The sequence below is a fragment of the Melitaea cinxia genome, chromosome 18 (genome assembly GCF_905220565.1).
Source record: "Melitaea cinxia chromosome 18, ilMelCinx1.1, whole genome shotgun sequence".
NCBI lineage: Eukaryota > Metazoa > Arthropoda > Insecta > Lepidoptera > Nymphalidae > Melitaea > Melitaea cinxia.
Genome location: NC_059411.1, coordinates 7,827,916 through 7,841,554, shown reverse-complemented (window position 1 = coordinate 7,841,554; position 13,639 = coordinate 7,827,916). Strand labels below are relative to the sequence as shown.

The following is a 13,639-nucleotide window of genomic DNA, read 5'->3' as shown; positions in this document are numbered from 1 at the left end:
CATACATATATATACGGTCGAATTGAGTAACCTCCTCCTTTTTTGAACTCGGTTAAATAAAATTAAATTTTACTATCAATCGTGATTATATAAATTTGTAGGAACCTAAGTATTTAAAGTAGAGTGGAGGGAGCCTCTGTTGTTTCTTCTGTTTGTTCACTTTGTTCTTTTATATATATATATATATATATTAATGTAATGTATGATAATGCTACAAATAAAACAATTGAACTAAATGTATGCGCCATTAAATATATTTTTAAATTTAAATATTAATAAAAGATTTATCAACAGACAGACAGTATTCGAAGTACTTGCTAATAATAGTAATGTTATTGATCGTCGCTATGCTGTGATTGGCTGGGACTTGCGTTCCACTGACGCCATTTTGTTCCAAACTGCGCATTTCCGAGGCCCCAATGGCGGAGGGTATATAAAGGTAATATGACGTCAGCCCCGCACCTCATTTATTTTTCGTCGTGGAGTAGTGCGGTCGTCGCGTTGGACGTTCTCGGAATTCTTCAATTTTACATAGTGCCTGGTTTGATTCAGGTGTGTAATATTGTCTCAAATTACAATATTCTAAAGTCCTAACATACAAAATGGGCTACTGTGTACACGAAAATACAGTTGTTGATTTCTGTGAAAGTAAATGTGAATCTCTCTCAAATTGGGTTCGCAAAGTTAAACGTAAGTCATCAAGTGCGAAGTCAAAGAGAAAGCGTGACTTGCGAATTATCGCCATATTGAGCCAGTCGTTATCACGAGCAGAAAATGAACTTCTGGCCAAACAAAGAGAACGTGCTAGAAGGTGGTCACAAATGCAAGCAGATCTCGGATTACATAACAAAGAAGAGGAAGAAGCCAAGCAGCGACGTGAAAAAGTCAATAATATTTGGAAGAATGAGCTGAGCGGCCTCGATAATTTTTTTAAAGAATTAGACAATTTTAAACCAATATTAAATAATAAGGAAATATAAGTTAATATAGAAGTAGAATAATTAGGTAATGTAAATTGTATAAGAGTCTGTGATATATGTGGAGTGTTTTCTAAATTACAGTCCCATTGCGTTTCGCGTGGGTCTGCATCAGACGGCCGCCATCTTGGCTGCTACTGGGGCGTGGTCGTCGCTAACTACAAAATGGGTTTGTAACGGTATCATGCATTTATTTAGTTACGTTTTAAATTGTAAATAATTATTTCAGTTTTCTATTTTATAATAGACTATTGGAATTAAAAGTATTATTCATATTGAATATTAAATAAATTGTAACATATGTTTTATTATGTCAAATAAAAAAAATTACGAAAGAATTTCTTTGTTGAATTTTATTTCAAATCTGTCTCATATAAATATATTCTCGTATTTCACTCGTCATGTATTATTCCATGAGTCATCATCGACTTAATGAAGATCGAGGTCGTGGTCGCGATGCTGATGAAATCCTGCTGTCTGCGGTCTCGGTTCCTGTGACAAAGCTGCTAAGTTCGCTTCGGCAGGGCACGCGGTCCTGAAAGTAGCTACGCGCGAAACACTTCCATCCCGGTATCAGCCCACATTAGGTAAAAGTTAGGCGATTGCGTCATGATTTCTCCACTGTTAATCGAAATCATTAAGACTCGTAAACGGGTCATATCGTATGTGTTTTGTTCTTTCGAGCCTCAGATTTCAAACAGCTGATGAGTCGAGACGCCAACTACGCAGTTGCAAGCTGAGGAGCGTCCATACCCACCTACACAGTCCTATTGTCAAAGATGCTCTCATTTACGTGTACTTCAGTCATAACATGTACAGGCCAATTAAGTTGGCTAATATTGGTGAGTCAACTGCTATTAAGAAAATGTCATTTGGCCCTACTATGATTATAATACTATGTATAATTTTAAATTGCTCAATGTGAAGTAGAGGGCAATGTTTTGCAATAACGTTAAATCCAAACAGGCACACTACTGTATAATGTGAAAACTGCATTAGCTGATGACTGTCAAATGTGAGCAGTTCCAGAGTTAACGGTGTTGAAGTAGGAGGCTCTTCGGTCTGCATTTATATTGAAACTACATTAGGTAAACACGAATATTATTTATACTGCAAATTCATGATATAATTGAATGTAGTATCAAAATGAAAAGTATAAGTAAGTAGGTCACTTACAATATTGTGAACAAAAACATACTTTGAAATTGTGGGCTGATTCTCGCTGTGAATACAACTAAAATATTATTTATATGAATAATTGCGTAACAAATAAACATAAAATAGTAAAGCACCGTAAAGAAATTGATTGAGTTGTCTAAATGTGGATCTCATTTTGTATTGGTAAGTGATCACGTCCCTTGCCCTCTTTCTCATATAATTATGTAACAAAATTAAACATACAGTAATCACAATGTATATGTACTTTCGCAGCTATGGTCCGGTTGTCTTGACGTTGACGTTATATGAGTGCAAATAATTTAAAAAAAAAAGGGAACCTTGCAGCAGGCTAGCACCCAGGTATATCTTAACAACTGCAAGCTGGTACCCAACACGAACTTTTTACTTCGAATTTACATTATCCTGAATAGGTTACTACTTATACAAGAATAAAGTATATCAGACCGAATTATTTACTACAATGCGACAAATCTGATCCTGATTGATGCAAGACTTGTAGGTAAGTGGTCTTCTCCACACTACGGGCATGCTGATTTTGATCACTACAAATACTACTGAATTGAATTGTTATATTTTGAACCATGTTTAATGCAAAATGAGATAATAAGTTTTATTAAGTTGGACCTGATCGCCATGTAGCTGGCTTTTAGATTTAAGTATTCTTAAAGACTAAATAAAATATAAACTTTTTAGAAATATAATTTTGAAATTAATTTTAAATAGAAATGTGAGTTAGTACAAATTTTTTTATAACTGTAAAATGGGATTTTTTGTGGCGATAACTCTGCCTTTGTGTGTGCTTTTAAAAATTATCTCCAGGACGTGGTAGCCGTACAGTCAGTCTAGCGATGAAGTACACTCCAAGTAAGCACTTATCTTCCCGACACTGGAGTGGTGGACGCATGTCTGCCCTCAAAAGTTGTTTAACACATTCAGTGCCATTGACACGCCTAGCGTGTCCACACTAATTCTTATCTGCATGCCGCCAGCACGCCGGGCGTGCTCACCGTTTTTCATCTATATCTCAAAGATTAGACAATATTATTGTCCGAAAGACTCTGAGCATAAACTTTCTGCCGTAAGCTAAAGTATTCTGAAGTGGTTCCAGGATCTGATATTTTTTTAAGGTTCATCAAAAATAATCTATTATGTAATGCCGCGAACATACCAGGCGTGTTCATCTCCAGCAGTTCTCAATCTTTTATATTATTAGGTCAATTTACTACATTTATAATGCCAATAATAAAATATAGAATATTTTTTATAAGTTATCATTTATTTTATTCCTTGGCACTTAGGTTGAACAAAAAAGATAAAATAAATTGCATAAAATATTTACCTATAATGTACCCCTTTAGGTACCTAATTATAAACGCTTATCAGCTGTTGTGTAACTCGGATCTGTTTCCTTCTCTCTCTTTCACCAATATCTTTTCATTCATCGGAAGAAGACAAAACCCTGCCCAGGATCTATTCCAATGTTATAAAGCTGAAGAGTTTGTTTGTTTGGTTGAACGCGCTAATCTCAGGAATAACTGGGCCCATTTGAAAAAATCTTTCGGTGTTTGATAGCACATTTATTGAGGAAGGCTATAGGCTACTTTTTATCCCTAAAAAGTAAATGGTTCCCGTAAGACGTGGGTAAAACCGCGGGGCACTGCTAATATTAGATACGTTTGGCGATCGTTTATAAATAAAGTCCCTAGTAGGAATACCATTTACTTCAGTTGCTTGCCAATTATTTTTTTGGTAATAAAACAAACCCGAGTGTCATAAAAAGATTAGGTGAGCCGCACATTGGGACGTTACCATGCCTGCCGTAAGGTCTGTAACAGAGAGCGCAACAGGCGGCGTCCTATTCCCACGTTTTATTGCACCACGGGCAGCAAGTCTTTAACATTAGTATAGCTCCTTACATCAGTGTTCGAAGTGTTCGACATCGGATGTTTCCTACGATCTCTTCCTTTCACTGGATTTACGTTTATACTTACGAAGACCCCGGCTTGTGTTATTGGACCCTGTGATTGCTTTTGCAAAGACCCCGGCTAGTGTTATTGGACCTTGTGATTTCTCTTGCATAGACCCCCGCTTGTGTTATTGGACCTTGTGATTACTCTTGCAAAGACCCCGACTAGTGTTACTTTTGTGATTGTTTTTACGACGAGCTCAGCTTGTCCTTGTGAAGAATTTGGTATCCTTACCGGCTTCGCTAATTACTTCGCTTAAAACGGTGGTAAGTTAAATTATACTCTTATTATAAATGTGAAAGATACCTACATAGTTCGTTTCATTAACGTGAAAAATAATAATCTTAACAAATACAGTGTAAACTCCAAATAACGACACTGAAGGGACTGTGCATTTTATGGCGTTATAGAGAGGTGTCGTTAAATGGAGAGAAGAAAAATCAGAATTCTAAAAATATTTCAGACTAGTTTTAGTAGTTATGTACACAAAAACAATCTTATTTAATCTTATTGGGTATAGTCTGTTATTTTTGTATGACGTCTTTTGCTTTTACTTCGCCATGTTTACAGTTTGAAAGTTTGTGAGCAACTGAGGTCTGACAAAAATGATACCGTATAGATAATGCATGACATGTATACGACATCAACGCATTGGGTAATAACCTGTAATGTTGGTGTAAGTGTTTATAAATAAATAAATGACGCCTATTTATTAGTCATGGTCAAAAACAGTAGATACACGTGCAAGCAATCCCAATTTGAAAACAAAAGAATGAATTTCTTAGAAAGTTCGGTTTGCATGGTGCCGACTGTCGAGATTATAGTGGGCTAGGATAATAAAACGACAAAAAAACGTACACAGCTGCGCAGTTTTTATAAATTTTAGCAACTTACAAGGTATTTTACGTCGTTATTGAGAGTGAGTGTAACGCTATGTAGAGTGTATCATTGTATGGTAGACAAACTAAACCAACCAAAGTCAATTGATTTCGATGCTTTAGAGAGTTTGTCGTTAAATCGAGTGACGTTACATGGAATTTACACTTGTTGTACGAGTTTACACTGTATAATAAATTCAATAGATACATAATTTGTTTGTTTCATACACTTTAATCGGTCCAAACATTGCGAGTTTTGGCGGGATACTTTAAACGTATTGTATTTGTACACACAATTTGTACACTGCAACTTTAATCATTTTCTGTCATATTAATAATATTTTGATGACTTTTGATATTTGAAAAAATGATTTTACATTTTAGGTAATGGATCCAATCGACAATTCTATGCCATCTTGCTCATGGGAAGACCCAAATTGGGTTTACCATGGGATAGAAGAAACTTTAGGAGCTATGGTAACTCTGGAATCAACTCCTCCAAGAGATGAACCAACTTCGTGTTTGACTGACGCTGAGCTCTATGGCATACTCTGTGACAATATTATTGACGAAATGGAAACAGATGAATCCGAACCGGAACCGGAACCCGAACTGGAAGTGCAGAACATTGAAGAAGTACCTGCTATTAATGTACCCGATCGTGAATGGTGCCCAGGTAATCCTTGTGATTATCCAGTAATACCATTCACGCAGACTCCAGGCCTCAAAGAAGATATCGTCGATACACCCATTGGCTACTTTGATGCTATATGCAATATGGAGTTACTTCAATTGCTAACAGATTGCACTAACAATTACGGTGAACGCGAGCAGTCGTCAGCTAGTGCGGACAAAAGTAGAAGTAAATCGTGGAAGGCAATAAGTTGTGAAGAGTTGAAACTGTTTTTTGGCCTACTTCTTCATATGGGTTTTATAAAACTAAATAGATTATGTGATTATTGGAAACAAGATATTTTTTTTAATCAGCCAATATTTTCATTGACGATGGCAAGAAATAGGTTTTTACTTATTTTAAGAATGTTATGCGTTAGTATAGGAGAAACAGCAACAAGTTATAGCAAAATCAAAAATATAATAGATTTTTTTAACAAAAGAATGTCAGAATTATATTACCCAACAAAAAATATTGTTATTGATGAGTCAATGATGCTTTGGAGAGGTAGATTACGCTTTAGGCAATATATGAAAGGAAAAAAAAATAAGTATGGTCTGAAGTTCTATGCACTAGCTGACCAGTCTGGGGTAATATTGAAACTGCACCTGTACGGCGGTGCGTCTGATGATATTGTGGGAGGATTAAACCACGTTAACAAAGTGGTAATGCATTTGATAAAAGAATATTTAAATGTAGGGCACCATTTATTTATGGATAATTTTTATACAAGCGTTAATTTGATAGAAGATTTATACTATAAGAATACTTATTGTACAGGAACACTACGAAAATTTCGAAAAAATAATCCTCAATTAGTTGTAAAAACAAAATTAAAAAAAGGTGAATTGTGTATACAACATAAAAATAATGTGTGTATAATTAAATGGTTGGATAAGAGGGAAGTCATGGCGATCTCTAGCAAATACAAAGGCAACTTTAACATTATTACTAATCGAAGGGGGCAAAGTAAAGCAAAACCAGAAATGATAACAAAATATAATAAAAATATGAATGCAATAGATAAGCATGACCAAATGCTATCATATTATACGTGCGAGCATAAATCTTTGCGGTGGTATAAAAAAGTTATCATTCACATCATGCAGATCGTCATGATCAACTCTTATTTCCTGTACAATGAGTATTCAACTCGAAAATTAAGCTTATATGATTTCCGATTAAGCGTCATAAAATCCATCGTGGAACCCTACATAGAACGGGAACAACAAATCCCATTACATAGACAGGTACATTGCTTGATGAAATTGGAAAAAAATTATCACGGAAAAACCAAACGAAAAAGATGCGTACATTGCTGGAGAACAAAAAAAGGAAGAGTAATGTCGCTATTTGGTTGCGACACCTGTCCGCAACAGCCAGGCTTGTGCATGGAATGTTTCAGACCGTATCACAAATATTAAGTGGTACTAAACTTATTCATAGATACCTACTGATTAAGTAAGAGTTGTACTCCACTTATCAAAAAAAAAATTTTTCCAATGTGCATTTGATCAAAGAAAAGGACAATTTCTATTGATAATTATTGTATAATATTGTTGGTCTAATTACGTTGATTTTTTAACATTTATCTTTAACATAAGTAGTAACTATAATATTGTACACACAATAAGTGCTTTAATAAAGACGTTGATTTCTCAAATCACTATTATTATTTCAATTGAAATCACAACCCTTAGGAACTCAATTTCTTTCCTCAAGAGAATCATAGAAACCTTTTAAACAATCAAGGCAACTAATTTCTCACTTTTCTTTAAAAATATCAATGATAGCTTTCATTTTATCGTAACGAACGCGACCGTGATAATTTGCTAGCTCGCATGCTACAACACTTCCGAAATATTCATTGCATCGAATTTCAATATTAGTATTGTTGTTACAAGTCAACCCTGGTTCAGTCATGGTACCAATTTCTTTATATTTAGTAATTGTTGGTCTTCCGTCAGTCATGGTGTTTACATCCTTTTTGTCATATTCATCCATTTGTTGCGAATATGTCCATTTTTGGGAGTAAGGTACATCTTGTAGTTCTGTAAATATATCTTGCGATGAGTTCGGTGAGCTTGATGCGTTCGCGATGTATTCTGAAAGCAAATAATGATCAACAATTATTTAAAGTCGTATAAAGTGGCTATAACTTTTAATAAATGTCATTTTTATTAAAAAAAAACAATTAGGCGAAAAAACCAAAAATATACTAACGTAACGTAACGACAACGTCGGCAAATATTTTCATCTTCTAAATTCTGTGCTTCGTGTAGGTAAAAGTGTATAACCCAAATTAACTATTCTATGCGGACGAAGTCGCAGGCAAAAGCTAGTATTTAATAAACAATAAGTTCAAAACATTTACTGTCTCCAAATTAAAATCTAAACTTCTTAGAATTGTAGACAGATTCCTGTAACGTTTTAAACATCTGGAGTTGAAATGTTATCAGCCTATTTGTAAAACAATAGATGCGTCAGCAGTCAGCACGGCTTGTTTATTGTGTTATTAGCGATAATATATAACAGTGCAAATAATGTTTTCAAACACAATCGTCGGTTTTTTAAGAATCTTTTTGTTCCTTAATTCTTTTGTGTAAAATTGATGCGGTTAATTACTTGCGGTGCTGCTTCAAAAACCTTATGAAATACGTTAATATTGACAATATAATGTGCTATCTATAGGTACCTGCATATCATAAAGTAGGTACCAGGTACCGACCGAATGATTTACAATTTAACACTAATCCACTACGTCACAATAAGTGCACTAAAAGTTTTAAGACAAGATAAGAGAAATATGTTATCGGCTCACCTCCTACTTTTGGGCGTTTTTGTGAGGGTGGGCTATCTGCTTGCGTCGCATCATCATCATATTCCACTGTTTCTTGCACATATTTTGTTTTCCCTAAAAAATCATAAATAAGTAACCAAAGGTTGAAATTCACTGATCAAATTACGATAAATACTTACCTTGGAATCTACTAACTGCCATAATTTAACTTTCAAAAGCACAAACACTGCTAAAAACAAAATATCTCTTCAGTAACTCGAGAAAGACTGATCAATAAACACGGTTGAAGCCGAAATAACGCTTTCTTTGATTTTACCTCTTAACAGTGCCGGTGAACACGCCTAGCGTGCTACGTAATTCCATCCTGCAGTGCCGCGAGCACACCTAGCATGTTTGCGTTTTTTATAGGGCGGCATCGCTGGGAAGTATTAGAAAATCGTGGTGGCATTGAATGTGTTAATTAGTGGACTTGGAAGCTGGATTACATTAAAAACTTGTGACTGTATAATTTCTTAAGTATAATCTTATCAATTCTATATAGAGGAATTGTCATCATGAAGAGAAACTACTTGTAGCACTTCATTAACATTTCTTCCAAAGTTCAGAATAAAGCAACTGGACAAATCGGTTACCTGTCTTCAGTTACACTAATACTTTCTACAATGCTCAAGTGATGGACATGTCGACCTTCATGAGCAATGATGGAATTAAGCTAAAAGGTACAATACCTTTATATTTAAAGCCTTAACTGAGATCCTATGCGATACCAATTTATTTTAGGTTGAAAATTACGCGAAAAATGATATATAGGCTAAACCAAGAAAATTGTCTATTAAAAATAAATACAAATTATTATAATTACATTGATGGTATTCTGGAAAAATAGTATCTACTAAAACCCACTATTTGCAACTAACATTAAACAAAATATTCTTGATTAAAACCTTTCGTAATAGGTATATCATTATTATATAAAACGTATTTAGTAATCAATGTATATGAAAAAGTTATAAAACGACTAAACGTGGATACACTAAACATAAGGTGAGTTGCATGTCTTACAAAAGTATTAGCGATGTGAAAATAGTTATGAATGAACGAAAAAACTGATTTGTTTCTACTATTCACAGTTACGGCATCTGGATGTGCCAGCTAGAACTAATCGAGTACTACGAATATTAAAGTTGCGGGGCCACCTTCAGCAACACAACCTTAAATAACCTTAAACAATTTTCTACCAAACTAGTCCTGTATTTAAAGAAAATAAATTAATGTACTAGTATAAATTAGGAATTATCTTAAAAGAAAGTTATGTAATAAATACTAAAATGAAAAATTTGCTTGCAAGGCCACGTGATTTTGAAAGAATTAAAACTCAAGTTTAATAGATATACCTAAGGTAAGTGTTTTAAAATAAAAACCTGATCAATTGATTATTCAAAATCTCAAGGTACAGGAATTTATATCACATGAAGAATGGCGACGTGAAGAGAAAGTTGTTTAATACCTTGGGCTAGAATATAGATGAAGCATTGTACAAAACAATAATTGAATATCATTATATATTTACCTAACAGTATCAGTTTTGGTAAGAAAAAAGAAAATACTCTTGAAACTGATTTTTAATCCAATACATCTAATATGAAGCTAAAAGTAATAAAAAATTCGCTACAATGTCCACAAATTCCAACAAAAGGAATTAAGGTATTTCATCGAATTACTCTGAATTTACATGCGTAGAGAAACAATTATGACTTAAATTTATTTTACTCAATTATTTTGTTATTTTTATATTGATTAAAATAATTCATTTCCTACAACAACACACACACTACTACTAACTACACAACAATAAAAAGATGAAAATACATTTGATTTTTAGATAAATATAAATATGTTTATTTTTTGTTATAAATAATTTGTTTAGCTAGGATACCTACTGTAGCTGTTGAACAATTTATAATCCTCAACGTATGCATCTTGATTATTTAAAGTAATTAATTTCAACTAAGCATCCTCCAAAAATAACACTAATAATGGAATTCTTATTTTGATTATAACATTGTTGTTCAACATATTTGTATTGTGTTTGAAGGCTTGAAAGGTATGTAAGAAAAATTTATTTTCTTTTTTTAATCTTCTCTCAATATTCCATACTTTTACAACATTTAAAAATACATAAGGTAGATATATATATATATATATATATATATATATATATATATATATATATCATATATCATATTTTAGTTACCCGATATATATATGAATAATAATTAATAAAAACAAGACTTAATAACTGAAAAAGAAACATTATTATAGCAAAATGTAATGTATGTCTATCTATATGACTTAAAGATGAAAATTTTAGTTAATTAACTACAACGACAATAACTTTGCTACACGAAACAAGTGTGTATTAGAAGTTAAATTTAAGAAAAGAAATATGTGTAAATATCCTGTAAAATTGCATGTCACACGTTGGATAAGCATTAACAGAATTTAGACTTACATTACTACTCCGTAAATTTACAATCTGAACTGTGGATGAAGGACATCTATTATTAAATGTACCAGAAATTCATTTTCGATCTACGACATCTTCACATTTAGAATTTATTGGCAAGTATTTTAAGTATGAGTATTGAGAAAATATGATTGACAGTGAGAAATGGATTCCTCCAATAATATTGTTTGTTGTTGACATGGATCTTCCTATTTAGAATTTATTGGCAAGTATTTGAAGTATGAGTATTGAGAAAATATGATTGACAATGAGAAATGGATTTCTTCAATAATCATCAGCATCATCACATCAGCCTTTCGCAGTCCACTACTGGACATAGGCCCCAAGTTCGAGCCAAAAATTGCGTGAATTCATGACTGTTTTTTGCCCATAGTCACCACGCTGGGCAGGCGTCAGGCGGGTTGGTGACCGCAGGGCCGGCTTTGTCGCACCGAAAACACTGCTGCCCGTCTTCGGCCTGTGTATTTCAAAGCCAGCAATTGGATGGTTATCCCGCTATCGTCGGCTTTTTAAGTTCCAAGGTGGTGTGGAACTATGTTGTCCCTTAGTCGCATCTTACGACACCCACGGGAAGAGAGGGGGTGGCTATATTCTTTAATGCCGTAACCACACAGCAGCAGTTATTCATATGGATGTACTCTTTGTATTACATGAAAGGTACAGTACAATAGTGTGTAACAGCAACAGGTGATAACTATTAATAATAAATTTGCAGTAGCAGCTAATCTCAAACCAATCTGTCATCGAACATAGTTATAACTAACTTCACTATTTTTGCTGACTGTTCCTAATAGATAATCAATGACTAAGTATTAATAGTTTTTTTTTTTAATAATATGCTGCCCACATATTGCAACGCCTTATACGAAACTCGTTTTAACAACTAGTCCTGATCCACAATCCATCCACAAGTGCAGTAATGGCTGACCAGCTTCAGTGTGCAGGCCACTGCGTCTCTACCAGTTGCGAGCCCCAGGTGCTGCCAAATCGGTCGCGGCTCATTGGGTAATGCAACGGCAAATCATTCTTTGTGTGCAGACTATTAAAAACCTGCGGTTCATCGAATCGATTCGGCGAAAAGCGGCGGTTGACCATCTTCGAACTGCGAACACCGCTATCACACCACATCTACTGTGCGGACTACCTGGGTGCCAAGTAGCGAGCCTCGAGTGCTGTCTATGGGGTGACGCAGCGGTTGACGTCTACGGTCGGCGCGCCTGCCAGTCGGGGAACCTCGGGTGTGCTGCCAACTACTCGGCGAACATCGGTCGCAGCGGCGGTTGATCATCTTATCTTCGATCTGCGAACACTGGTCTGCATCTACTGTGCGGGCTACTCGACCTGCCAGTTGCGAGCGTCGGGTTCTAGCAAATTGGTCGCTGCTGATCGGGCGGTGCAGCGGCCGACTACCTTCTATCTGCGGGCTACCCGGCCTGCCAGTCGTGAGCTTCAGGTGCTACCAAATTGGGTGGAGCAGTGGCTGACAAATCCTCTGTCTGCGGGCTACCATGCCTGCCAGTAGCGAGTTTCGGGCGCTCCCAAATCGGGCGATGCAGTGGCCGACTCCCTTCTATCTGCGGGCTACCCGGCCTGCCCGTCCTGCCCGTCGTGACCGCGGGTGCTACCAAATTGGGTGGCACACTGGCTGACGAATCTTCAGTCTGCGGGCTACCCTGCCTGCCAGTTGCGAGCTTCGGGTCCTGGCAAATCGGTCTACGCCTGCCGGGCGTAGCAACAGTTGACTGTATTCGGTCTACGGGCCTCCTGACCTGCTTGTCGTGGTGTCATGGGTGTGCCGCTAACTAGTGCGCGCACATCTTGTGCTGCGGCATTTGATCTCGAATGAACCAAGAAGATGGAGCACTCCAGTCTGCGTCTACTCTGCAGGCTACCCTGCCTGTCAGTAGTAGCGAGCTTCGGGCGGTGCAGTGGCTGACGAATCTTCTGTCTGCGGGCTACCCTGCCTGCCAGTAGCGAGCTTCGGGCGACACTGCTGCTGACTACCTTCAGTCTGCAGGTTACTCTGCCTGCCAGTTGCGAGCGTCGGCCCCCAGCAAATTGGTCGCTGCTGATCAGGCGGTGCAGCGGCCGACTGCCTGCTATCTGCGGGCTACCCGGCCTACCAGTCGTGAGCTTCAGGTGCTACCAAATTGGGTGGCGCAGTGGCTGACAAATCTTCTGTCTGCGGGCTACCATGCCTGCCAGTAGCGAGTTTCGGGCGCCCCCAAATCGGACGATGCAGTGGCCGACTGCCTTCTATCTGCGGGCTACCCGGCCTGCCCGTCGTGACCGCGGGTGCTACCAAATTGGGTGGCACACTGGCTGACGAATCTTCAGTCTGCGGGCTACCCTGCCTGCCAGTTGCGAGCTTCGGGTCCTGGCAAATCGATCTACGCCTGCCGGGCGAAGCAACAGTTGACTGTCTTCGGTCTACGGGCCTCCTGACCTGCTTGTCGTGGTGCCATGGGTGTGCCGCCAACTAGTGCGCGCACATCTTGTGCTGCGGCATTTGATCTCGAATGAACCATGAAGATTGAGCACTCCAGTCTGCGTCTACTCTGCGGGCTACCCGGCCTGCCAGTAGTAGCGAGCTTCGAGCGGTGCAGTGGCTGACGAATCTTCTGTCTGCGGGCTACCC

At 37.1% G+C, this 13,639-nt stretch overlaps 1 protein-coding gene and 3 long non-coding RNA genes across 4 annotated transcripts; all 4 read left to right on the top strand.

Annotated features, from left to right (window-relative positions):
- The first annotated feature begins 367 nt into the window (after positions 1–367).
- Positions 368–1,252, top strand: LOC123662020. The gene is made up of 2 exons (XR_006744431.1): positions 368–552; positions 1,062–1,252. It is a non-coding gene; the product is annotated as an uncharacterized LOC123662020 (long non-coding RNA).
- On the top strand, positions 559–1,143 carry LOC123662019. The gene has a single exon (XM_045596912.1). The coding sequence runs from the start codon at positions 603–605 to the stop codon at positions 978–980; it is 378 nt and encodes a 125-aa protein (XP_045452868.1). The 5' UTR covers positions 559–602; the 3' UTR covers positions 981–1,143.
- A 38-nt stretch (positions 1,253–1,290) lies between the features above and the next one.
- LOC123662018 lies at positions 1,291–2,857 on the top strand. The gene is made up of 2 exons (XR_006744430.1): positions 1,291–2,318; positions 2,409–2,857. It is a non-coding gene; the product is annotated as an uncharacterized LOC123662018 (long non-coding RNA).
- A 6,073-nt stretch (positions 2,858–8,930) lies between these two features.
- On the top strand, positions 8,931–10,367 carry LOC123662017. Its single transcript, XR_006744429.1, has 2 exons — positions 8,931–9,518; positions 9,605–10,367. It is a non-coding gene; the product is annotated as an uncharacterized LOC123662017 (long non-coding RNA).
- Positions 10,368–13,639: the final 3,272 nt, after the last annotated feature.

Bases quoted from the DNA above. Each gene is read 5' to 3' on its own strand.
- LOC123662019 (XM_045596912.1), top strand. From the start codon at position 603: ATGGGCTACTGTGTACACGAAAATACAGTTGTTGATTTCTGTGAAAGT.